The sequence below is a fragment of the Manis javanica genome, chromosome 2 (assembly GCF_040802235.1).
Source record: "Manis javanica isolate MJ-LG chromosome 2, MJ_LKY, whole genome shotgun sequence".
NCBI classification, from domain to species: domain Eukaryota; kingdom Metazoa; phylum Chordata; class Mammalia; order Pholidota; family Manidae; genus Manis; species Manis javanica.
This window is the reverse complement of record NC_133157.1, coordinates 3489591-3515653: the sequence shown is the minus strand read 5'-3', so window position 1 is coordinate 3515653 and position 26063 is coordinate 3489591. Positions and strand designations below refer to the sequence as shown.

The 26063-nt window shown below is 56.6% G+C and overlaps 2 protein-coding genes and 1 long non-coding RNA gene across 22 annotated transcripts in view; 1 reads left to right on the top strand and 2 right to left on the bottom strand.

Moving 5' to 3' along the window:
* The window catches only part of RALGDS (ral guanine nucleotide dissociation stimulator), a 41029-nt gene extending 34593 nt beyond the window's left edge, over window positions 1–6436 (bottom strand). The window contains exon 1 of the mRNA XM_073222201.1: window positions 5921–6436. Coding sequence (XP_073078302.1) covers window positions 5921–5938 — 18 coding nt within the window. The 5' untranslated portion in view covers window positions 5939–6436. The remainder of the gene's footprint in view (window positions 1–5920) is intronic.
* A 1830-nt stretch (window positions 6437–8266) lies between these two features.
* GBGT1 (globoside alpha-1,3-N-acetylgalactosaminyltransferase 1 (FORS blood group)) lies at window positions 8267–16616 on the bottom strand. 19 transcript variants are annotated; one of them, XM_073222192.1, is made up of 8 exons: window positions 16446–16616; window positions 15771–15884; window positions 14949–15014; window positions 11438–11488; window positions 11320–11355; window positions 10602–10736; window positions 10282–10329; window positions 8267–9581 (listed from the first exon to the last, which is right to left on the bottom strand). In XM_073222192.1, exons 4-8 carry the CDS (start codon window positions 11482–11484, stop codon window positions 8897–8899), a joined length of 951 nt encoding a protein of 316 aa, XP_073078293.1. In that variant the 5' UTR covers window positions 11485–11488; window positions 14949–15014; window positions 15771–15884; window positions 16446–16616; the 3' UTR covers window positions 8267–8896. The 19 variants fall into 19 exon arrangements, with proteins under 19 accessions (XP_073078293.1, XP_036863696.2, XP_036863701.2 ...); XM_037007801.2 differs by having other exon boundaries at window positions 15557–15884; window positions 16446–16577; XM_037007806.2 differs by lacking the exon at window positions 15771–15884 and adding an exon at window positions 15557–15749 and having other exon boundaries at window positions 16446–16562.
* Window positions 16617–16633: 17 nt separating this feature from the next.
* Window positions 16634–20666, top strand: LOC108388219 (uncharacterized). Of its 2 annotated transcripts, none has more exons than XR_005058403.2 (3): window positions 16634–16951; window positions 18269–18439; window positions 20251–20666. It is a non-coding gene; the product is annotated as an uncharacterized lncRNA (long non-coding RNA). The 2 variants fall into 2 exon arrangements; XR_005058404.2 differs by having other exon boundaries at window positions 20202–20666.
* The last annotated feature ends 5397 nt before the right edge of the window (window positions 20667–26063 follow it).

Sequence of the window (26063 nt, the reverse complement as noted above, 5' to 3'; positions counted from 1 at the left end):
CCTGGGGGGGGCAGCCCTCTGCAATGTGGCCCCCTCCCAGGCCTAAGGCCTCCTACCTCCCCTAACCCTCCACTGCCCTCAGGGCTGGGCTCACCTCTTCCGCCTGCACCCCGGGCAGGACCACCACCATGAATGCCACAGGGGCTGCACCTTGCCAGGGCCCCCGGCAGGGGATTGTGCCTGCTGTCACCAGGCACCCAGTGCTGGGCACTGTCGTAGATACCGGGCAAGCCGTTGTCTGCACTGCCTACGCCCCACCCCTCCCCCTGCTGGAAACAGGGAGGCGAGGGAGCAACCCGAACCCACCACTGCCCCCAGACGGAACATGTGTGCGGGGCACAGGACGGAGGGTGCCATGGGAGCCTACCCCAACTCTGGAGGCGGGCACACCTCCTCCCCATTTGACAGGTGAGGCCTAGGAGCCTCAGAGGGGTGAGGTTACGGCCCAAGGACACATGGGGAGCGAGAGGTCATAGTCAGATTAGGATCCAGGCTACCTGATGGCACCAGAAAAGCCGTGGCTTTGGGTGGGGGGCACCGAGAGTCCCATCCCTCACTGCTCGCCCAGAGAGAACACCCTAGGGCAGCCAGGCCTCACACACTTCTGCACCCCCAAACCCCAGGGGGGTATTCTGGTCCCCGCCCTCCTCTCCTCCATTCCTCACTCTCTCCTGGGGTTGGGGCTTCTGCACCTCACTCCCTCCCCAACTGACACAAGCCCCGTGTCCTCAGTGCCCACAAACGAAAGTCCCAGAGTCCACAGGGCTGATTTGCTTCTATGCCCACCCTTTCCTCAGCCAGGAGAACAGTGAAGACCCGATAGGTCTGGTGCCCATTCCAGGACACTCGGCAATAAGCCCTGAGCTGGGACACAGACACAGGCGTCCAGCTCCAGAGCTAGTGGCCTTAAGCCGAGCGCCAAGGTGGAAGCAGGCAGGTGGACGGGCCGGCATGGACGCTGGCCTGGTCCCGGCCCCTGCAGCCCCAGAGCCGCAGTAGGTGGCGTGTACAGGGCAGTGTCCAGGTGCTGAATGGTGAACACACCGGGCAGGGGGTGATGGGAAGCCGAGGCTAGTGAGCAGGGACACACGAGGCTCACACAGCCAGGGAGGCTCAGGGCTGGCCCAGGGCCACGGCGCATCTGCCCTTCCAGGGGCTCTACCTCTTGCCTCCCGCAGCCGCACCCTGCCTGGCCATCCAGCCCCCAGGCCCAGCTTGCTAATGGCTGCAGGATGCAGAGTGAGACCCACAGGGTGGCAGGCCAAGCTTCCCCCACTCTGGCTGGCATATGGTGCCATCTGCTGTGCCCTCTCACCCTGCATTTCCTGACATTCTGCCGCCATCAGCCGTCACTCAGGTATCCAGGAAATAGCCTCCATTGCTAAGGGACTGGCCTGATGCCAGGTGGCTGGCAGGCAGGGTGGGGCAATGGGGAGGGCTAAGCAGACTGGGGTTTCCCTCAGGAAGGATCCAGGGCGCAGGGGCTGCTGGGCGGGGGTGGATGAGCTGCGAGAAATACTGACGCCAGGTCCCCACACAGGCCCTGGGAAAGCCCAGCCCTGAGCCTTCCTGAAAGCAAGTGTCCTGGGGGCCTGAAGTTACCAAGCAGCTACTCCGCGTTGCCGTGGGAACTCTCCCTTCTTCTGGGGCTTGCCGTTTTTAGGGGGATGCCTCTCCTCTCTACCTCCTCACCCTGCCCTGGCTGCCCCGGGAGGAGACACGGAGGTTCCTTAAGCTCAGCCCCTCACCTGGACAGAGACCTACCAGGCACACCCCTCAGAGAAGCCTGGGAGGATCAAACATCGAAAACCCCAAGAAAATGCCCAGGTCAGAGCCCAAGGCCTTCATGAGGGCAGGGAGAGGATGACAGGGGCTCATTAGCTCTGTTCATGGCTCCACTCCCACTGTTTACCACCACCTCGGGGCCTGCCAGGCCCTGACTGTTGGAAGCTCACAGTGATTGGAAGAAACCTATGCCCAGACCCTCCCAGGCTTGTTGGCACAAAGGGCTGTGCCCCCACCAGCCCTGCCACTACCTAGCTGCAAAAATCCCTTTGCCTTCCAGTGCCTTGGTTTCCCCACCTATAGGTGAGGAGGGCAGTGGTGCCTATTTCATAGGTACAGTGAGACACTGCAGCCCAAGGCTGGGCTCAGGGCAGGCGCTACAGCCTGGCTGGCGTGACCAGGCACGTCCTCAGCAGGGACAGAGATGTGGGAGTGGCCTGGCAGGTTTCTCTGCAGAGCACAGTCCCCTGCCGGTGCGCCCCTGATAGAAGACCACCAAATGCAGGTTCCTGGGCTCCCACTTACTGCCTTCTCCCTGGGGTCAGCTGCTTGTCCCACACCCTGTGCCCACATTCCTTCTCTAGGGTCGCTCGGATTGAAGCCAATATGCTCCACACGGGCCAGGCGCTCAGCAGAGGCCCTTGATAAATATCTGTTGTGCAAATCAGTGATCCACTGTCAAGCAGCCTCAGCCCGTGGGATTCGGAAGTGTCTGGGGGGCCACAGCAGGCAGTGGCTTCCACTTCTTGGGCCAGCGCCATGCTGGGCACTCTGCTTCATCCCACGGATGCCCATGGGGCGCACTGCCTGGGGCAGAGCCCAGGGTCTCTGCTCCTCAGCTCCAGATGGCATCCCCACTCTGTGTAAGAGGACAGGGCAGAACCCCAACAGAAGAGCAGTGGGGGAGAACCCCCTTGGGGCAGGGTCTCCAGGGCAGGGGCCCCTCAAGTCTCAACAGTCCACCCATCCCCACAGCTGCCTTCTATTTGCCCCCCAGATGTAGACATGCAGCTGCCATGCTCTACAGTAATGGGGAGCCGTCTGGAAACCACACTTGTCATCACAGCTGCAGGGCCCCTGGAAACCGCCAAGGGCCGGCTCAGCTTGCAGGTGAAAGAGGACACACGAACTCCGGGCCTCTGCGGGTCTGGCCCCACTGGGCTCCCCGGCCTCCCACCACAGGTGCCACCCAGTCGTTGCCCCTGGTCCCGCCTTGCTTGGTTTCCTCCATGGTGCAGGCAGTGCCCGGGTGCCTGTGCTCCTGCTGTTTACAGCTCAGTGTCGTCGGCAACTGAAAGCAGCACTGGGGCGGCCACAAAGAGGTCACAGCGCCCCCTGCTGTCCCTGACAGCACACACCCCAGGCTCCACTCCTGCTCCACAACCCAGGGCTGCGGCTGAGTTCCCCAGACCTCCTCAGACCCCAGCTGCTCCCCCCAGCCCTGTGGGCACCTAGGTACCTGGCCTTGCGGGGGAGCATCACTCCAACCCCTCTGTTGGCAGATGCATGGCGTTCCCCCCAAAGATAAGTTGAAGTTTAATCCCAGGCACCTGTCAATGAGACCTTATTTGGAAACAGGTTTTGGCAGATATAATCAAAGCTAAGATGCTGTCACACTGGATCAAAGCAGGCTGTAAGCAAACAACTGATGCCCTTGTTAGAGGAGGGGAAATAGGACCAGACACACAGAGGAGGCCACGTGAAGACTGAAGCAGAGTTTGGAGTGATGCACCTACAGGACAAGAAACACTCAGATGTGCTGGCAGTGCCCGAGGAAGGGCTCCTTCCCTGCAGCCTCAAAGCTGCAGGGCACGGCCTGCCAGCACCTTGATTCTGGCCTTCCTGCCTCCAGAACTGAGAGAATAAATGTCTGTTGTTTTGAGCCGCCCAGTTTGTGGTCTTCTGTCACAGACGCTACAAGAAACTACTAGAACTTTGCCTCTGCTCCCGCTGGACACCCCACCTCTGCTGCCTTGAGCAAGTGCAGCCCAGCCCGAGTACCAGGCAGAGCCCAGGAACCTGATGATGCAGGCGGAGACCTGGGCAGTGAGGACGGAGTGCACATGGACGCCCTAGATGCCAGCCTCAGCCATCACCCTGTCTGCAGCACCACACCTCCTCCTCAAGTCAACTGACCACAGGACACCTCCTTCTGGAATACATCTCTGTGCCCGCCCACTGCCCAGATGATCTCAGAGACAGACCCCCATCCCAGTCAGTACCCCAGCCCCAGCCTCCCAGGAGGCCTTGAGGCAGAGGCTCCCCGCTGAGCCCAGCCTGGATCTTGGTACAGAAACTGAGATGGTCAATGTTTGCTCTTGTGAGAAATGTGTCCCGCTGTGTGGACACCTAGTGACCGGCCTGGCCCTGCCCTCTGTGCCTCTCCTGCACAGCTCTCTCCAGCCACACTGCTCGTCTCAGCCCTTCTCTGACCAAATGCTCCTCTGCCTCCAGTGTTTGCGCCTCTCGGACCCGGGCGGGCTGGCTCCTCTGTCCTTCCAGTCACAGCATAGATGTCACCCTGGAGGCCGTGTAGGCCCCACCTGGGCGTTCCTGGCCCCCCCTCCAGCACTCTGCTTCACTTCCTGTAGCACCTGCTCTTCTCGTTCACATGGGTTTGCTTTCATGCCTTTGTCCAGGTCCCCCTCCAGCCTGTGAGCTCAAGGAGGGCAGGGACCATGTGGGTCCTTCTGGCACAGCCCCCAGTTGCCTACCATGGCCCCTGCTCAGTGGGAGTAGGGCGGCAGTGCGGAGGCACTGAACGAGACCAGAGGGTCTTGGAGACGATCCGCCACCCCCCGCCTGCCCTGAGCAGCTCACATTTGGAGACGGATGCTAAAAATAAAAGGCGCACGTGCGGTCGGAGGCAGGGGACGCCAAGAATGACCCCTGGGTGTCCCTTCCCTGCTCTAGTTGCTCCATTGAGCACAGTGAGCGCAGCCTTCCACCTGGTGGTCGGTACCAGAACTGCAGCGAAAGGCAGGAAAACCAGAAAACAAAACACAAAACCTTTGTTTGGGTGTAGTCAAGGCAGCCGCTCTCCCTGGCCCCAGAGGAGCAGAGGGCAGGACCTGCAGGCTCCAGGGGGGCCAGGTGGGGGACCTCAGAAGCCTCCTTCATCCTCCGGTTTCCCTCCCCTGGCCTGATGTCCAGATCACTCACGAGGCCTCCTTACCCTGACCAGTGCAATGATTCCAAACGCATTTCCAAATTAGGACCCAGAGCCTACAACCAGGAGGGTCTTGCCCATGGTTACCGCATGAGGGGTCCAGTGCTCTGGCGTGCTCTGCACTACCCAGGGCCCCAGGCCTTCGGGCTGCCCTCTGCTCAGAAGGACCTGGAGGGAGTAGAAAGCACTTTCCCAGGACTGGGAGGACGGTGGGTCATGCATGAACACCAAGGCCCACAGCTTCTTTCACAAGCCTGTGGGACCCAAAGCGTCACCCTCTCTCTGCACCCACTTTACAGAGGAGTCAGCTGAGGCATTCGTTCCCCTTCCACACTACAGGGTCCCTTGCTAGTTGCAGGCGCCCAGAGTGGTGGATGCAGGGCCCCAGCACTGTGCTCTGCAGTCCCTGCCCATCAGCTGGGCATTTCTCCGCTTCCACTGCGGCGGGCCCCCAGCACATCGGGAGGAGACAGATGTCCCTGCCCCAATGCAGAGCTGCCGCCACCCTCTTCCTTCTTTCTCCCTTGTTACCCCCGCTGTATCCACTCTTCCTCTGACCCTATGCATGGTCCCCACGTGTGAAGTCAATGTGTGTCTGTACCTGTGGGTGCCTGGGGATGCCCAGAGGAGACTGTCCCTCCTGGGAGGGTGTGGGCAGGGGTGTCCCCATGATCTCAGGGGTTCTCGTTCCCAGAGAAACCCCATGGGAGGGTTGAACCCTGACATAGGACGCTGCAACCCCCCCTGTTCCTCTGGACTCCACTGCCTCGCTCCTGGCCTCAGTTTCCCAATCGCATCAGGAGAGGTTAGACGCGGAACTGCGTAAGCGCGCGCTCAGCGTGGACGCGGCGCCCCGCTCCCTCCGGGCCGGATGGAGTGTGGGCGGGTGGAGGATGGGGGGAGTGCCCAAGATCCTCCCTCCACCCCGAACGGCGGGGAGGGCGCCGGGCCGGGCGGGGCACTCACCTGGCAATCTACCATCATCCTCAGCCCTGGCAGCGCATCGCCGGCCCTAGGGCGGGGCCCGGGGCTCGCAGACGCCGTTCGCCTCGGCCTGCGCGCGGCGCAGGGGGGCGCCCGGCAGCGGGGCTCATAGCGCGGCCTCCCGTCCCCGCCGGGCCCGGGGCTCCGCCGCCGCCGCCGCCGCCGCCGCCGCTCCCATTGTCTGCGCCGCCGCGCCGCCGCCCGCTCGGGCCCCGCCGCTCGGTTCCGCCCGGGCTCCCGGGCTCCGGCCGGGTGGGCGGGCACAGCCGCGGTCCCGCCCCGCCCCGCCCCCGCAGGTGTGAGGGGCGGGCTCTGGGCTGCGTCAGGCACGTGCAGTCCTCCCTCCCTCTGGCGGACGCGGTGGGCCGTGCGGAGCAGCCGGGCCTCGTGTCCACGGCCGCGCGTGCCTGCGCGGGCTCGCGGGCCGCACGTGCACGTGAGTCCCGCGTCGTCGCGCGCTCGCGCGCAGGGCCCCCAGGACTCAGTCGGGACCCTCGCCCGCGCCCCAAGCCACTACTGCCTGCTCTGTGCCTTTTACTTCCCGCAGGACCCCCAGTCGCCCGAACCCAGCAAGGCAGGGTCGCCGCCGGGCGCTGGGCCGGGTTGCCACGGAACATACACCCCATCCTTCTGTCCTGGTCCCCATATGCCACCTGCAGGGGCCAGCACCCTGCATGGCCGGGTCAGGGAACCCGGAGGCGGCAGTGGACACTGAGTACAGGCAGGGAGCAGGTCAGGCTGCCCCTTCCCCCACCTCCTTACCCGCTCTCCTTGTTTTCCTGGCAGGCCTCAGGACAGGAGGTCCAGCCTCTCCCTGGATGCAGCCTGGCTAGTGTAAGAGGGGCTGGAGGAGCCCAGGGAGGGGCCATTCCTGGAATGGGTGAGTGTTAGGGGTACTAGCCGGTTATTAGGGGGCCCCCTGCAGTCTCAATGACTTCACCCCATTTTACAAAAGAGCAATGGCCCCAGCACCCAAGGTCACTCAGCTCTCAGTGACCGACTCAGCCACGAGCAGGGCCTCAAGCGTCCATGCTCTTCACCGTCACTGAGCCCCAACCCTGACCATCCGAAGCTTAGGCCCCGTGTCGGGGCTACCCCAGCCAGGCGACCTCCCAAGGCCCCAGCACACCTTCCCAGGGTGAGAGTCACTCCCCATTCTTCAAGGAGGGAAATGAGGCCCCAAGGAGTCAGCCCAGGGGCTCGGTCCCACAGCAAAGTAGCCTGGACCCTGGTTTGGGTCCAGGAATTGGTCCTGCCATTCACACAACTCCTGTCGGGGCCAGGCCTCAGCACAGGAACCAGGGTCAGACAGTCCCCAGGGGCTGGGGCCAAGGCTGAGAAGGCCCATCAGCTGGTCAGGAAGAGGCTGGACCCGGAGCTGGGCTGAGCCTGAGGTGGAGACTCCTCCCCTGAAGGCTGAAGGTGCCTGGGTGTGGGGCCGCCTCCTCCTGAGTCTTCTCCAGGCTCTACGCGAAGGGGCCTCCCCCTGCTCCAACATGGAAGCTCCCAGAAGGCAGGGCCTGCTCTTCTAGTAGCCTGCTTCATGGAATCCCCCTCCCCCAGGGTGGGTGCCCATGCCCTGGGAAGGTGCTCCCCACTGGGGCTCCATGGGCCCATCCGTGCCCCTTTGCCCAGGAACCCACCAGGGCCTCTCCCCGACTCATTCTCTCCAGCGCAGTTTGTTTCCTCATACTGGTCACCTGGTCTTGCAGTCTCGTTGCTCACTGGCCAAACCACAGGCTGCAGGACAAGTGGGCTTGGGGCTGGCCCCCAACTTTGCCAGGTGGGTGGGTACCTGCTCATCCCGTTATGGCCACAGAGTGCACCCAGCTTCCCTCTCCCTTCCATGGCAAAGCTGCTGCTGCTCCAGGGCCCTAAACCCACTCCCATCTCTTTCTGCCCGGCAGAGAGAACCACGGGACTCTGAGGTCCCTCTGGGGCCATGCTGGCGAGACTGCCCAAGTCGGGCCTGGGCCTGCACCACGCCTGGCGGTGGCCACCCAGGGGCTGAGGTTGACGCTGGGTACAGGAGTTACACACTCAGGGCCTAGAAGCCCACACACAGACAGGCTCAGACAGACAGGCTCTGGCAGACAGGCTTGGCTCCGCCTGCTGTCCCAGTGTGGCATGTCCCGCAGCAGAGTTCCACCTCAACTGTTTCCCAGATCAGAATGAAGTCCTGTCACAGCAGCCAGCTTTGGCCCAGGTTTTCTGGAAAACTGTATCCTTCCTCACACAGGCTTGCTGACTGTATTTGAAATCCAGGCTACCTGGATCCCCAGTGGCTGGCAGCACAGACACTCGGATATACAGGGGAAAAATCCCTGGTTAGAGTCTAGCACACACCTTTATTAACAGCTGCCCCAAACCCTCTTACAAAGGAGGTACCTGGTACCAGGGTGTGTGGTCCACCGTGGGGTGCAGGCTGGCCTTGAAACCAGACAGAGCCTAGACCCCCTCCATTGCAAAGGCTCATTCTGGAGTCCTGAGTAAGGAACTGGCTCCATGTGGCTGGGGCACATCACAGCCAGAGAAAAGGGGTCTGGGCCGCCTTTCACATAAGGGTGTTAGAAGTGCAACTTTAAGGGCAAATAGGCAACAAAGGGGTGTCAGGAGTGGGACTTCGGACACCGAGTGGGGCTGACTCCAGAGCCTGCCCCAAAGGCACGTCTGCTAGGTCAGGCCCATCTTCTTCAGCCTCTAGCCTGCATTCCTCCCGCCCGACCATTCACACATGTGGTACTGTGATCTATGTGCTCTCATGCGGGTGCAGCCCTTTACGGTTTCCAGAGGCCATTCCACATCCATCTTCTCACTGCATTCTGCTAACAGACTGAGAGGTGGGCAAGAAGTGAGGCATGATGCCAGGTGGCTCTGCTGGGATATGCTGGGGGCCCCACTGGGGTGAGCAGGCTGCAGGGACTGTGGTCCCCGACCATGGCAGCACTGGCTTTGCTGTCAGCTCCTCAGCCAGCTGGTATCCTTGTCCAGTGTAGAAAAGCGGATCAGCTTCAGGCTGGGTGGCTGGGGCCTCCTGCCATCCCAGAGGTACTCGGGGGACAGCACTTTGGAGGGTTTGTGAGAAATGAAGCTGCGGTTCAGGTGGCTCTCCTCCTGCCAGGCTGCGATGATGCCGTTGGCCTTGTCTGTCAGGATGGCCATGTAGCAGCCCCTGGTAAACTCGTACACACTGGCCACCCGACCCCCAAAAACCGCCCCACCATAATAGAAGTCCCCCTCACTGTCTGCCACAAAAGCAGTCGAAGAGGGCCTGCGCTCGTAGGGGAACTGATGGCGGGGTACAGAGTAGTAGCCTGGGTGAATGGCAGCTACCAGGTGCCCCAGGGTCTCAGGGCCCCACGGGTTCCGGAACACCATGTCCACATTGACACTGAAGACATAGTCCACCTCCCGGTGTGCCGTCTCTGCAATGTGCTGGCCGATGATCTCCATCTGGCGTGTGGAGATCTCCTCCCAGCGGGAGTTTTTCTGGATGTGGAGGACGCTGAGGCGGCGGCCAGGGCCCAGCGGGACGCGAGGAATAGCCGCGGGGCTGTCGGTAAAGATGTAGTAACACACCCAGTAACCCTGCATGAAGAACTGCTCGGCTGACTCCAGGAAGGGCTGGACGAAGCTGGTGTACCTGGTGGTCAGGACCCCGTCACCCACCGTGGCACCAACAGGCCTGCAGCCTGGGTCCCCACCACATGCTGTAATCACACAGGGCACAGGGCCCGGCGGCGGCCAGACTACTGTAAGAATGATACTTAACAGTGGTTCTTATATCCATGAACTGCACTGGCCTTTCCTGAGCACTTACTAGGTGCCAGGCTGTGTCCTAAAGGATCCTATCTCCTTCAAGCCTCATAAACTCCCTAGAAGAGGCACCACAATCCCTGTTTTATAGGCAAAGACCGAGGTTCGGAGAGGAAAGTAACCAAGCAGCAGCAAGTGGCCGCGTCCAGGCATGGTGAGCTGGGCAGGGGGCTGGCGGGGCTGAGCCGGGGGAGACTGCAGGGCTGCATCCCAGGCCACAGCTGATTAGACAGGGGTCACCTGACCCCAGGTGGGCCCTCACCATCTAGCCAGCACTTTAAGCACTGGGACCCCAGCAGGATCCCTCTCTCAGGAGTCCCAGAAAGGGACCTAGAGGGGAGCTGCCAGGTGGTGGCTCCTAAAGGAAAGGCCGGGAACTGGGGATGAAGGGTGGGGGTGGGGCAGGTAAGCAGGGAGAGAGGAAACAGGCATCCAGAGGATAAGCGGGCACAGGGGGTGGAGGAGAGGGTCCCAAGGGCAGAGCCAGGAGGCTCTGACCTGCCTGGGACCCAACGAAGACCCCCTACCTATGTGAGGCAGTCTGGGGGGTTTCCGTTCCTTCATACTTGCCTGTACTGTTCAGGGGAAGCAGAGAGGGTTCAGGAGTCAGGGGTTTTCCTGACAAAGGCTGCCTTCCCTCCCTTCCACGCCAGGGTTAGACCCCCTTCCTCCAGGAAGGCCCCTCCCACACCATACTCTACCCGCTACCTTCCGGGATGCACAGCACCTGGCTGGGGTTGCCCTGGTGCCTGAGGAGCAGGGGCCTACGTCCACTTCTCGTATCTGCCCCAATGGTAAGATTCTGTGGCTCAGAGAACCACCCTGCCCCGCCCAGCCCACTACTCACTTCCCCACAGCAAACACCGTGAGCCCGACGGTCAGGTTCAGGGGCTGGTAGATGTGCCTCAGAAGCTCAGGGTTGAAGGTTCCATCGGACACAATGGGTGCCAGCCAGGGCATGAGTGTCAGCAGCTCTGTGGGCCTGGCGGCAGGGGAGATCCTAGAGCTGAGACCCTCCCCTTGGGAAAGCCTCAGTCTTACCTTGGCCCTGCCTCTCATACTGTGTGACTCTCGGCAGGTTCATCCCTGTCTCTGGTCTCATTATCCTCATGTGGAAAGTGGGGATAATAATAGCTACTTCCCAGCATGGTCAGGAGCACCAGGACTTAATGCACATCAAGTGTGTAGGGGGGCCTGGCATTTCAGGTCCCTGCTAAGTGCCTAATAAATGCAGGTTCTCAATCTCCACTAACAGTGAAGGAGGCCACGCTAGGCAGCAGGCACAGCGCTGTGCATTTTGCAAACACCACCTCACCTAGTCCTCCAACCTCCTGTAAGGGAGGCATTATTACTACCCACCTAAACAGAAAAAGTTCAGAGCAGCTGGGAAATCTGCAGAAGGTCACACAACTAGTGACAGAGCTGGGCTGGAGCCCAGGTCCCAGACTGTCTGGACCCCAAGGCCACCTGACATCACCACCACCCCAACTTGCAAGCCAGAGCTCTGTCCCCACCCTCCACGCCAGGTCTCTCCATTCTGAGTGTAAGCTCTAATCAACACCCACCTCTGTTCCAGCAGCTTGGGCTGAGGGTACTGTGACCTGCAACCAAGAAGGGCCAGTGGTGAGGGGAGACCGCCCCCAACCCCCAGAGCCACAAAGGGGGAAATGGCAGTCTGCTTACTGTGCCACCGGCTGGAAGGGCTTCTCCCCCTTGTACTGCAGCTTCATGTTGCTGGTGACAGAGGAGAGAGCGAGCCTTTGGTGCCAGGGCTGGGGGCAGGCACCCCCTCAGGTTCCAGGCAGACACCTCGAACCTTGCCCACCGCTCTGCCCACCTGCAGGGGCTAGGCTCCCACAGAGCCATCTGTCCTGGGTCCCTGCGTGACAGGGTGGTCATTTGAACCCAGTGCCATCTGTCTCCAAAGCTGATGCTCTTTCAAACATGTCGCTCTTAGGAGCCCCACACTGGGTAGGTTTCAGAAGCTGCAAAAAGGCCCAGTAAGCCCAGTTCTGCCACTTTCTAGCTTGGAGACCACGGGCGAGTTACTCAACCTGAGCACACAGTGATGGTCAGCTGTGGTACCCACACACGCAAACACCAATCAAGGTGTCGTTGTAAAGCTGTTTTGTAGATATGATTCACGTCTACACCAGCTGACCTTGTGTAAAGATTAACCTGGATAATCTGGGTGGGCCTGATACAATCAGTTGAAAGGCCTTCCGATCAGAACTGAGGCTTCTCTGGAGAAATTCTGTGGGCGGACTGCAGTGCCAGCTCCTGCCCAAGAGGTCCAGCCTGCTCTCCCTGATGGCCTGTTCTGTGGATTTCAAACTGGCTCGGCCACCCCCACAATCTTATAAACCTATTCCTTTTATTCAATCGATCTGTCTGTCTCCTTCCCTCTTCCTGGTTCTGTGTGTTTCGTGATATACCCACTTTTCCTCATCTGTAAAATGAAGAAATTAACCACCCTTAGCCTTAGCACTGCCCTGAGAATTAAATGGGGAATGTGAATGAGGGCTCTCCGCACGCCTAGCGCAGAGCAAACTCGCAGACTGTATGGTCAGCCCACCTGCGTGGGGTAAGCAGGGGGACTGCTGAGGGAGGAGGTGGCGGGCTGCAGGGTCAGACGTCGTAGGTCTCAGGTTACAAAGGGCCTCTGGCTCTGCTACCCTCTGGTGGGAAGGACGTGGGCCAGACATTTGACTCCTTGGGGCTTTAGTGCCTTCACCCTTAAAATGGGAACAATCGAGTCATGGGTTGGGGGGCGATTAGGGTCAGAGGCCCAAAGAAGGGAATGGCCTGCCCAAGGAGGGGTCAGAGCCAGCTCCCTAAGAGCCCTGAGGTCAGCTCTATGGCTCACACCATCTGAGGACGCAGTGCCTGTCACCACTTGTGAATTTTGAATATGGCATATTCAATGGGCTGGCTTAAACCTCCAGGAGTTTTCCTACCTTTTTTAGGGTATGCTTTTTAAAAAATGTGGTAAGATATATGTAACAAACATTTACCATTTGGACCATTTTTAAGTGTACAGTTCAGGGGCAGTAAGTCCATTCGCCGCCACTCATCTCTGGAACTTTTTCATCTTCACGAACTGCAACTCTGTCCCCATTTAAACACTCACTCCCCACTCCCCAACTCCCCCAGCCCCTGGTGACCTGGGAACTTCTGTCTCGGTGAACTTCACTATTCAGGTGATCTCACAGAAGTGGGATCCTATTATATTTGTCCTGTGATTAGTCCATACCCTTGAATCAACAGTTTTTTGAAGTCTACCTGTCAAACTGGCCCTCTGCCCTAGTTTCATACAAACAAGCACATGTCTGGTCCCTGCTCAGAAAGGGGTGGCCTCTGAGAGGACAGCAAGAAATGGGAAGCGGGAAGAGCCCTCCCACCCCCAGCGGGCCCAGCGTCCCACACTTCCCTGGCACTTGCTCCACCCCTCTCCCCACAAGCCCAGACACACTCCACGGTAAAGAGCTAGCTCACTGCATTCGAGAGTGAAAGGCCTTAAGTCAGAACAGAAGCCGCAGATGAGCCTTGACCAAAAAAAAGGAACTTTTTATTCCCAAACCTCTGAAAGTAATAAAACTAAAAGAAGAAATCCAAATGAAAGGAGGGGAAGATGTCACCCTTTACAAAAAAAACCCAAAAATCTGCATCTTTAATCTGTTACAAAATAACTCAGCAGAGCCAAAAGACAAACTGGAAAGAAAAAAATATATATATATATATATACATATATATATACATATATACTAAATACCTCTGGCCAAGGGTGATGATGGAGAACCCACAAATGGGCCAGAGAGAAGGTGGCAGAGGACATGTGTCACGGAAGAGGAAATTCAATAAATGGGAAGGTGTGGGGGAAATGACGGCCTCGGGAAGGGCCCAAGAAATTGAATTTACACCACAGAGGTAGCGTTTCCCTTCTCCCAATCAGCAAGGTGGCTTGGCTTCTGTGGTTCCTAACGCCTGACACTTCCGGCACTGGCCCAGGTTCCCTGCAGCTGCCGGAGAGGCAGCAGCGGATGTGGGACTTTGAGTGCGTATGTGCCCCGGCCCTTCTGGAAAGTAACTTGAGGAAACAGATCAAGAACCTGTCCTCTGGCTCTGGAAGGGGGCCTATAGAACGAAGGGATCTTGAAGATGGGAAAAGCTTTATAGCCAAAGCCGCTCATTACAAACTAATTTAAAACACCGAGAAATTGGGAACAGTCTAAATGCCACACAGTTGTTGCTGGAAAAGGGGGGAGGGCTTAAGAATTCTGACCCAGCCTCTGGGTGGATTAAAATGATCGTGACCATGAAGAGTATGAACACATGCTAAAAAATAAAACCAATTCAGAAACAGGACAAAAATCACTAATACAGTATGATCAGAAGTATTTTTAATAGCAAGCATTCTTTCTGCTTTCAGAACCAAGGAAGTACATAGATGTTTAATTAGAAAGCACAGCAACCAAGCTGACAATGAACTTTGGAATCAGAGTGTAACAGACCAGTAGGAATCAGGAGGGCTTTTTTCCTTTTGTCTTTTCTGCGTCCCAGTTTCCTAATTTACTATGTTCTGTGTCTATAACAGTAAGACACGCCTCGTGGTTAATTAGTAATCTATGATCCAGATTTTAAACTTTCCTTTAGTGATCATGAACGTCCAAAGATCCTGGGGCCAGATGCCGTCTTGAGACTGCCCAACCCACTTTCTCACTCTTAACTGTCACAAAGTCATTCATTATGTGGGGAACACTGGTCACCTTAATTTATTCCTTGAATCCACAGAGAACACAAAATTGAGCAAGAAGGGCAAATCCTAAAAAGCACTATTTAGGGAGCACTTCCTCCATGCCAGGAGCTACACCAGGATATTTATAGGTATCACATCACTTCATGCTCCAGGTGGCCCTGGAGGGGTGCCTCTACCATCCCATTTTACAGTTGCAGCAAGTGAGGCTCAGAGCTATGCAACATGCTCAAGGTCAATCCACAAAGCGGGAGCTACAAGGACACCCAAGTGCTGAAACAGGAATTTTCCTCCACATTTGTGGTAGCCTATCAATTACCCAAACCTTATCACACTGACCCGAATAATGAGCTTAGGATCTAGGAATCTGCAAAATAACCTTATAAAAAAACTCTCCCATCTCCCCAACTCTGGGCAGCCCATACGACCCCCAATACTTACAAAATCTCTGGGCAGGGGAGATAATAGGGGACATAGGAGACTGGCAGCCAGTTCTCGACATACACCCTGGGAAGGAAAAACACCTGCTGATTCCACTCAAGCCCCAAGACTGAAAACCAATTTGGTGCACGGCGGGGGCAGGGAAAGCCCACAGTGGTGCATCTGGGAGTCCCCCGTCACTCCTTGGGTCTATGACCTCGGAGGACAAAGCCTCCTGGTCTTCCACAGTGCAGTCATCGTTCACCCATACAGTCATTCATTCCTGGGGCAGGAATGTCCTTGACACCAGGACCCACACACAGCCCAGGGAGCTTTGCATAAGATACACAGGGTGTTATTTTGTAGCCTAGACAGGAGTTCCTCATCAAGTGGCCAGAAGAATAGTCAAGGCAGAGGAAAGATCAACTGCAAAGGCCAGGAAGCCAGCATGAGGCAAATGCAGAAGCCAAACTAGTGGGGTCCTGCTGGGGTTGGGGTTGGGGTTGGGGTCAGGTGTGCAGGAGAGGTGGGTGGGACCTGGAGATTTTTGAAGGGGTCAAGGTTTGGGGGTTGAGATGCCAGAGAGGAAGGAGTCTGGGATGAAGGGAGGTAACGGTGGGGCTGCTCACCGCAGACAACAGAGGGCAATGCCCAACAGCAGGCAGAGCCCCAGGGCCAGGGCCAGGGCCAGTCTCCTGCAGCGCATCACTGGGTGCAGCATCTGCGCCCGACACCTGCAGGGACTGGGAGTGCCCTGTTGCACCAGCTCCCCTCTCAGGGCCCTCACGCCCTGAGCCTGTGTCTCCGGGGTCCAAGGAACACCTGCAAAGGAATGCTCCTTACCAGAGGATAGTGGCCCCATCCTTGCTGCCGTGCCCTCCCCTGGGCAGCTCCAGCAGGCGACTGTGGATCCCAGATGTATTCCAGGGTCCTGCTGGACTTGACGCCCAGCTCTGGCTGCCCCGGAGGTGAAGGGAGGGCAGTGGCTCAGTGGCAGACGGACCCTGCAGGGGTGCTTTGGAAGACGCGCTCGGACGGGGCCGGGCGGTCCCCGGCCTTGCCTCAGAGGCTTCCCTCCCTACCTCCTCTCGCCGTGGAGAGCAAAGGGCCCCCGCCAGCAGCGATAGGGAGGGGCGCTTGGGTGGGGCCTGAAGGACTCCCGGGGTCCACAGCGCGGGCCCCATAAGTCAGGTTCCGGGCCGGCGGGCGGGGATGCCCCAGGCCTGGGCAGGGGCTGCGCAGAGAGGGCGGCCGTGAATCTCCCGCAGGGCTGGGGGACGTGTGGCAGCATGGGCTCTCGGGGGGCGCGCTCGGCTCTCACTGGCTCGGTGACCCTGGGTCACTCTCCTCCAGCGTCCGCCGGCCTCAGGGCCCTCCTCGGCCACAGGGGTCCGCACCCAGAAGCCTGGGGCCCAGACGCGCACCTCCACCTCCGCCCAACACTGCGGGCTCCGGGCTCGGGGCGGGGACAAGGTGGGGCGGAGGGCGCGGGACTGCCCCTGCGGACAGCAGGCTCACCCTTTGCTGCCACACCCGCGTGAGAGCGGACAGAGGGACGCAGCCAGCCGGGAAACCAGGAACGCGACTCGCCGGGTGGTGGCCACAGCGCGCAGGCCTGGCCCTGACGTGATCCGCAGCCCGGCGGGGGCAGGACGGGGGCAGCAAGCAGGAAACAGCCGAGCGCCCCGCCCCGCCCACCAGCCTTCGCCCCGCCCCTCCTCGCGGCTCCGCCCCCGCCCCGCGCCCCGCAGCTGGCCGGTTTCGGGAACTGTGGGTGAGGGTCTGGGCTTGAGAAGCGATTTGGGGGAAGAACTACAGTGTCTTTAGAAAAGCGTCTAAGCAACCACAGGAAGGAAATCTAGCTGGACGCCTCACCTACCGGTTTCGGATCCTTCCTCCTTTCCTTGGGGTTTGCTAGCTGGCACGCTGGGCCCGGGAGACTGCGAAGGCTCCCCAAACCTCCGGAGCCTGTTTCCTCCCCGATAAAAGGAGTTGGCCGCACTTTGCTTTCATGGCCTGTCAAGGTAGTATTTACGCTTGCTCATCCCAGGGAGTGAAGGAGCCCCAGGGGGGACCCTTTAACATTTCCCCATGGTGGACCAAGCTCAAGAGTGGAGAACTTGGAGGCAGAGGCATCTGCCCAGACTTGGTGAGAGAGGGAGCATGCTGAGGGACAAAAAGGAGCTCCTTGATGGTAAAAAAAAGAGTAGAAATAAGGAGAAACAGCATGGAAGAGAAAACAAGGCTCAGAGACATTACAGGTTTGCTTAAAGTCACAATGATGGACCTTGAACTTGCAACCCACATCTTCCTGGCACCTGAGCACAGCCTCCCAGGTCCTTTGGGGGCTTATTTCCTCCCAAGTCCTTTACGGCAGGGCTTATTTCCTGAGTCTGCAGGAGACTGACCCAAGCCCGTGGGGAGTGCTGCCTGGAAGGCTGTGCTTCCATTTTCAGCTGCAAATGCTAGGTCCCTGGCAGGTAGTCTGGGACTGATTGATTGGTTTTTCTCATTTAGCTTGTTTTTGCCAAGTTCCTGGTGTATCTGCTGGACCCTGGTTCCTCCCTGTTAGTAAAGAGGTGACCAAAACGGGGCAGACCCAGTACTGCCCACAGGTCACAGTCCTCTTCTGGCCGGACCACATTCTATCTTCCCCAGGAAAGGACAAGGCCAGTCTAAGGTCAGCCTCAGAAATACAGCAATCAAAAACTGGGGTGGGAAAGGGAAATGGGAGAAAGAGCAGCGTGGACGTTTGGACATCTCCCGAATCGGGGAGTACAGGTGGACTGAACTAGGAACTTAGGCAGAGAGCTGAAGTTCAAGGGAAGCCGCAGGAGGATCAGAAAGAACAAACCCCAAACCAACCACAGCACGGGGACAGAAGAGGCAGGCAGTGCAGGAAGCACGGGCATGGTGTTCCAGGCCTTGCCTGTCTGTCTCTTTGTGTCTGCCTCTGTCTCTCTCTATATATATAATATATAAATTTTTTTAAACTTTTGTCAAATATTACTTAAATACCTTTCTAGGATGAGGAGGGCCATGAAAGCTTCCAGAACAGTGCCTGGCATGGAGTACAGTCCTACTTCATGGGTGAGATGCCATCCCACCTGTGGGACTGTGAGCTCTGAAGGCAGGGATGGTGCTCGGGGTTCACTGTTGTATCCTAGGTGCCTGTGCAGGGCAGGGAGCAGGCAGGGGTGCTGCATGGGTGCGTGCATGCATGAACAAACAAATGAAGAAATGTACAAATGGTTTCTCTTCTATAAAAGAACAGCACCTTAATTGATTCATATATCTATTTATTCAAAATTATAAAAATGTATGTGCGTATTTCGTGCCAGGTACTGTTCTGGAAGCTTGGGAGCACAGCAGTGAACCAGCACCGTGCCTGCCCACATGGAGCTTCCTGGAGCAGGGATTAATGAGAAATGCAGGTCACAGCATGTGGTCCTACTGCAGGGTCAGCAGGTCATGGGCACTTCCTTGTCTAGCCACCAGCAGGACCAACCCAGGTGAGGCTGGTGGTGGAGGGGACATGCCCATTGCCACCCTCAGTCCCCGCCTGTGTCCATTCCCCTCACTGGCCCTCAATTACCCATCCATAAAGTGGGCACATAAGGAAATCCATCCCTAGGTTCCTCCATGAAGTTGATTCTGATCCTCCGAGACAGACAGAAGAACTCTCCATGGTCTGTCTCCCCACTGGTAATCCCGGGGGGCGGGGCACCCAGTTTGAGTTCACACAAGTGTCTAGGCAACATCCAGAGGAATGGCTAGGGTCCCCCTTCTTAGTGGCGGAGCTAGGCTGGGAGCTTTGGCCTCTGCATCCTGTCCTCAGGCTCCAGTCACGCCCAGACCCTCCACAATTGCTCCCCTGCTGTGACCTTCCTCTGGGGTCCCAGAAGATGCCCCAGATTTCCCAGGAAGGAGGGGCCCCATGGCTGAATGAGTCTTAGAGCACTGGGGTGCCCAGGAGCAGCAGGGTTCCCCAGTGGGAGGTGGGGAGAGTCCGTAGAGCCAGGGTGGAGGGGTCTCCGCAAGGTAGAGGCAGGGTCTTTGGCCCAGTGCACGGACCCTCCCTTCCCTACCTTAGGGAAAAGCCTGTCTGGAGCAAGGGCCGGAGTTTTCTGGGAACCCAGCAGATATCTCCATAAAGCTGTTTAGACCCAGATGTTGATCTTGGCCCTCCTAACCTGGGTATCTGGGGGTAGGCAGGCAGGTCCCTGAGGACACACCCCAAAGCCTCAACCTGCCTGCCCAGGGTCCTGCCTTCAATTTCCTTGGTGCCCTTGGACAAGATTCAGCTTCCCCTGCTGTGAAGAGGTGATGGGTTCCTTCAGTGCCTGCCACGCTGGGCTTCTTGGAGCCCTGGAGGAAGGAGGCCTGGCATGTGTATGGGGGTGCGGTGTCCAGGCCTCATCCCAGATTCACCCTGAGCAGTTCTGCCCTGTGTTTGAGATACGGGGCTTCCGCATGAGGAATTGTCAGAACAACATATACATGCCACACAATAAAGGGGTTATAAAACACCATGGCTGGGTGAGCATTGGACCAGCCCTGCCCTGCTGGACCCCGTCTCTCTGTTCCTTATTGTCCTATGTGTTCAGGAGAACAGTGGGCTCCCAGTCCTGAGGTTCCATCCACCTGGAACCCAGCTGCATCCAGGGGTCATTCTTTAATCAAAGCTCATTATCCTGCTCTAGCCAAGGCCTGGCCCAGCCACAGGCAGAAGCCACTTCTTTTCTGTCCCTGGCATCTGCCTGGTTGGTCATGGGCAGCAAATGTGCCAAGCTCTTGCCAGTGTCAACATGCTTGGACCCCTGGAGCAGACCCAGAATGAGGAGGCACCCTACAGGCCGGGACGTGGGCCCCCAGCGTGCCTGAGAGGAGCTTCCTGGCTGGGCATGGATGGAACCCAGAGCCAGGCCACAAACATGGGAATGTCCTGAGAAGCCTGTCTCTTCAGCAGGCTCACGCAGGGTCGGGAGGGGCCCACGGGAGGGGCCCACCCTTTGGAGATAACTGAAAGGGATGAAGGCCCACCCTCCCTCATCATTATGAAAACAAATATAAGATAATGAATTAGATGTCACCTCCCACCTGCCAAACCTGTGACAATTTCCTCCAAACCCCTGAACCCAGGAGCCATCGAGGTGGGTGAGGGAGGTGGACAGCACCCCCGCAGCCGTGGGAGGGGGCCCTGGACTCCCCTCCTGAGGGGTGATTCGGCAGTAAGACCCCAGATCTCTCCCCTGTGAATCTGTCTACTTCTAGAAACCAGAAGTAACAGCTGGAGACTCATACAAATTGCTCCTGTGCACAGATGGTCATCTCAGCATGTCGCTGAAGCCTGCAAAGGACATCCCAGCGGGAGTACTTCTGGATATGGAGGACGCTGAGGCAGCGGCCAGGGCCCAGCGGGACCCGAGGAATAGCCGCGGGGCTGTCGGTAAAGATGTAGTAACACACCCAGTAACCCTGCATGAAGAACTGCTCGGCTGACTCCAGGAAGGGCTGGACGAAGCTGGTGTACCTGGTGGTCAGGACCCCGTCACCCACTGCAGCCTTGGTCCCCACCATGTGCTGGCACCACACAGGGTTTGGGGGCGGCCAGGCTGGGGTTCACCTCCCCCTTTCCCACCCCGAGAAGTCCCTCGGTCTGACGCTTGGGGTCCTCCCTCACCTGCCAGATCCCCACAGTCGCAGCACCAGTCTATTACAGCTGTTGTAAGAAGGATACTTAAGAGTGGTTCTTATGTTCGCGAACTGCACGGGCCTTTCTTGAGCACTTACTAGGTTCCAGGCAGTGTGCTAAGGGATCCTATCTCCTTTGAGCCTCATAAACTCACGTTTCATGTTCAAATAGGAACCCTTGCAGGGTTATCACTTTGTTTTATGCTGGGAAAAGCAGCCGCTGTTCTCTGGGTCACTTAAGGAAACACACAAGTTCACCTTTCACAGAGCAGGTGTTCACCTGGGTGTCACCAAACTGGGCAAGTTGAGACAGCCCCTCAGGGCCCCCGGCATCAGAGGTCAGAGGTGGTTTCACAGGGCATAGCGACAACTTCTGCGACTTGGGTGTCTTTAACAACATCAAACAGCAATGAAGGTGGTTTTAGCAGACATTGGCTGGAGAACAGGGAGCGCTCAAGGTCATGGTGGCCTCTCTTAGGCTGCAGTGGTGAGCAGTTAGCTGTTGCTGAGGAATGAGGACATCTTCCTTCCTCGGGCTGGTCGTGAGCTGAGACAAGTGGTGCGCGTGAAAGCTGACCCTGCGTGGCTTCCCAACTCCATTTTAGAGCAGCTTTTTAAACGCGTTTGCACAATGCTTGGGGTAAACTGCTCAGCTCTTCTGCGTGAGCAGCTTTGCTGCTTTATAGTCCCCACCCCCACCCCAGCAGTGAATGAGTGAAGGTTCCAATTTCTCCACTTCCTCACCAATACTCGTATTATCTGACATTTTCATTACAACCGAGCTAGTATGTGTGAGGCAGTGTCACTCTGTGGCTTTGATTTGCATTTCCCTAGTGACTAACGATGTGGAGCTGCCTCTCTTCCTGTGCCTATTGGCCTTTGTGTGTATTCTCTGGAGAAATGCCTATTCAAATGCATTCCCATTTTATGGGCTATTTGTGATTTTATGGTTGAGTTGTAAGAAAATATACTGTCAATAATGGACTCTTATCACATGTGCAAAGATTTGCAATAATGTTCTCCCCTTTCTGCGGCTTGGCTTTTCACTTTCTTGATAACCTTGATAACACCCTTTGATGCCCAAAAGTTTGAATTTTGAGGAAGTTCACCTGATCTATTTTCACTTTGGTTACTTGCCCTTTGGGTGGCATTGCCTAACAAGGCCATGGAGATTTAGTCCTGTTTTCTTCTAGGAGTTTTATAGTTTTAGGTCTTACAGTGACATCTCTGATCCATTTTTATTTAATTTTTATATATGGTGTGAGGTCAGGGTTCCACTTCATTCCTTTGCCTGTGAATGTCCAGTTATCCCTGCACTACTTATTGAAAAGACTATTCTTTCCCCATTGTCTTGGCATCTCAACTAATTCTTCAACCTGTGTTTGTGGGGTGTGGTTTGACTGACAGTTCCTTGGATTTGTTCTTTACTCAAACGTTGTTTTTTTCTGGCTTTGTGGAGTTTCACCCACTGCATATGCAGACTGGTCATTAGCAAAACCTTCATTTCACATATTTTGACCTGTTTTCTCACTTGCGGTGGGTATGTAATTCATAACCTGTCACTCCATGATGGCTGGGTAGACCTCATCTACCATTGTTCTAGCCTTGATTATTGCAGTATCCTTCAAGCTGGTTTCTCGGCCTCTGTATGTGCCTCCCAAAATCCATCCTCCATGTAGCAACTGGAGTGACCCTTTAACACTGTAAGTCAAAGCCTGACTTTGTAAAATCTCTTAGTGGCTCACCATTTCACCCAGAGCAAAAGTTAAAAGTCCTTATGGTGGCTTGCAGTCAGCTTCACCCCTCTCCGACCTATTTTTGCCCAGTCTTTCCCTGTACCATTTGCTCCAGGCTCTCCACCCCCCACTATGTTCCTGGAACATGCCAGACATTGTCCCACTTGAAGACTTGCACCAGATGTTCCTTCCACCTGGAAGCCTCTTCTATCCAATGACTTCATGGCTCATTTCCTTCATTACCCTTAATTCTGTGTTCGAATGTCACCTTGGTGAGGCTGTCTCAGGCCATGCCATTTAAAATGCAAGATGACCCTCTGTGCCAACACTCCCTATTCAACTTGTTCCACTTTGACTTTTCCCCTTAGCACTTATCACTTTTTAAAATAATATATCATTACATGAGTCAGCCTTCAATCAGGATACAGGAACCAAACAACAGATTGAACAGGTGTAGTCTATATAATGAACAATTGACTATACAGGTGAGAACAGCTATGAAGAACAGCCCGGGATTATAATACAGTAGCTGAGGAAGAAAGAAATTTGGGAGGGGAATCTTTCCCCAAGGTTGGGGTTCAGACCTTGTTGGAGGAAGTGCTGCAGCCCAGGGGATGGGGCTGCATTTCCCAGGACCAGAGCTAGTCCATGATCAGCGTGGACGCCAGCAGGTGGGGTAATGCAGGCTGAGACTGGCAAGCAGGAAACCTCTCCCTCTCCCAGGTTCAGGTGGGCTGAGGCTGAGAAGCCTACAGGATTCACTGGGAATCCACTTGTAGGGGTGCCACTAAATGTCCCTAGGAAGCCATCCGTGGGGGTCCACTGAATCCAGTGAGGATGAGTACCTGTGGAGATCCCCTATTTGTGCCACAATAGTCATGCAGTAGAAGAAAGAAAAATAAAGAAGTGGAAGCACCCTGGAACCAGGAAAGAAGCCCCTTCATCCTGAGCTTTCTACTAACAAAGCTTAACTTATGCCAGGTGCAAAAGAGAAATGCCTTCTGGGGCTAGCTCCTTTACTGCGGGACAGGCAGCGATGGGCAGTTCATCGCTATTGTCTTACGGAGGCAATCCATTGATAGCTAGCACTGAAATTCACTTATTTATTTTGTGCATTTTATTTTTTCCATGCTTTTACTTCCAACTTGCCTCTCTCATTATATTTGAAGTTATGTTTTCTGAAGACAACGTATAGTTGCATCATGGTCTTTAATCCATTTTGCAAATCCCTATCTCCAAACTTGTATATTTAGTCCCTTTATGTTTGACATAATTAGTAATATTTAGGGCTTGTATTGATTTCCTATGTCTGCTGTGACAAAGTGCCACAAACTGAGTGGCCTAAAACACAGAAATTCATTCTCTCACAGGTCTAGACGCCAGGAGTCTGAAATCATGTGAGAGGCGGAAGGTAGAAAATCCAATAAACTGTATGGTAATGGGAAGGTCACCACTAGGCAACTGGGACTCAGTCTTCCCAAAGACCCTCTGAGAAATAGGTGGAACCACCTCAGATTGTGCCCCTGGGGAACAAAGAGTCCAAGACACCAGCCCTTCAGTAATCATCCCTGTTGGTGGTGTGTGCTGATTCACCTGCACAGTGGGTCTCAGCCACGTGTGTCGTGGGAAGTGCAGAAGACAGGATGCAGACACCAGAGGGGGTACCCCACAGCCCTGCCAGTGTGCAGAAGCTCTCTGCTCCAGCTGCTGGTGGGCTGTGGGGGTGGGTGCCCCCCAGCACTGCACCGATGCACTCTTGATCCAGACTGAATCCATTCTGGCAAATTCTAACCCTGAGGCTCCAGGGTGGTAGCTCAGCACAGTCTCTAAACTAATGAGAATAGATGGTTAGTGAGACCAGCTACAGTCCCCTCTGCCCAGTTATTCTTAGGCCTCCATCGTACCTGTCTTGCCTCCTCACCTGCCCTTCTACATGCCCCTCCGCCCAGCCAGTGCACCCTTAACGCTTCTTATCCCCCCCGCTGCAGTGGGGCCCCTGGGAGGCAGCCGCCCTGAGGAGCTCTGGCCCCCCTGAATTCACATAGGGCAGGCAGGGATGTCACCAGAAGTGGTGAGAGGCAGAGCTGTGCGGTGGGGGCAGTGTCTTGGTGCCAAGGGTCTGAGGGCATCACCCAGCCATGTGGAGAAAGGCCTCAGGCCGTGGGGCCCCCACCCCCGCACACGGGGGCTCAGTGTGTCCACCGCCGGCTGAGCCCATCCAGTAGCGAAAAAACAGCATGTTTGGGGAACTCTGTAGGGTTCAGTCAACTGGGCACAGGCAAGATGGGGTGGTGATGGGCACTCTAGTCGTGCTGAGCATGCGCTAGTGGGCACAGCCCTGTTCCCTCAGTGATCCCCATGGGTTTTTCCTCCATTTTGCTCAAGGACTGAATTGAGTTTGTCAATGTTGTGAGATGCTTAGATCAGTGACTCCCATATAATAAGGGAAATTCAAGGTCTCTGGGGGCGGAGCCAACAAGAACAAGGAAAAACTGCCCACTGATAAAGAGACTCCAGCACATTTACTGATCTCTGGTCCTCAAGTGCACTGGCCCTGCCCTGTGCAGTCCGGGGGGGGGCAGGTTTTCTCCTCAGCAGCACCTTCTAAGCTGGGAGTTAATGAGTGGATCAAACCAGTACCATCAGTTCGGCCCCCAGGGGTTAGCAGAGAGTGCAAATGACTATTAAATAGCAAGTATGTGGGGTGCTTATCTACAGTGGTGTCCACCTGGGCCAGGGAGACACAAAGCCTCCCTTGTGTGGCCCCAGCATCTGCTTGTTAGCCAGTCCAAGGTCGCCACCCTCCCCACGACATGCCAGTAAGTCAAGAGACAAGGGGTTGGGGCATGGAAAGCAACTTAATTCGGGAAGCCAGCAGACGGAGATGGTGGCAGACTCATGCCCTGAAGCCCCATATTAACTCAGGGTTGACTGCAAGCTTCTTTTATGGGAAAGAGGGAGCAGGGGGTGAGTGACGGGTGCAGACATCTGAGCACCTGCGAGGGTCTGAGGAGAGCTGAGGGACTCTGTGTCCTGGGGTAGTTGACTCTTGCCGACCTAGGTCTCTTCACAATGCTCATAAACCGTTTGACTGGGCAGTCATTCCCACGCATACTTCTCTGTGTCCGGGAGGAAGTGGGCTTCGGGTCACGGCCACACACAGCGATCTCAGACTGTGAGCAAACTCCTCCCGATGAGGCTCAAGTCTGCGGGCAAGGCTGCCGGCAGAGCAGAAACCCTTCCCTTTTTCTCCTTTTGGCCCAAAGGTTCTGGCAGCACAGGGGACAAATGCAGTGTGAAGGCAGAGGCGCCAAGCCCTTGGTGTCTGTTACCTGCTCACGGGGTCAGGGTCCACTGTGGGTCTCAGGGATAATTCAGGCCCAGGAACTAGAGGTCAGGCAAGGGGAAGGCCACGTTCTTGCTCTGGAAGCAACCGGGGCTGAGGCCAGCAGAGCGTGTGCCGTGGAGCTCAGCCATGAGTTCGTGGCCTCTTTGTCCCCCGTGACTCAGCCATTAATCCAAAGGGAATGAGGCATGTGGCCTGTCTTGGGGGACACAGGGGTCGGAGCTGATGAGAGTGGTGGAGGCACACTGGGGTTCTAGAAGAAGCAGAGCTGAGGGAGCTGCTGTGCGGGTCCGATAGAACCTGGTCCCCTGGTCCCCCTCCAGGCAAAGGAGGGGAGAGCCCACCCTCCCAGCCCGGCAG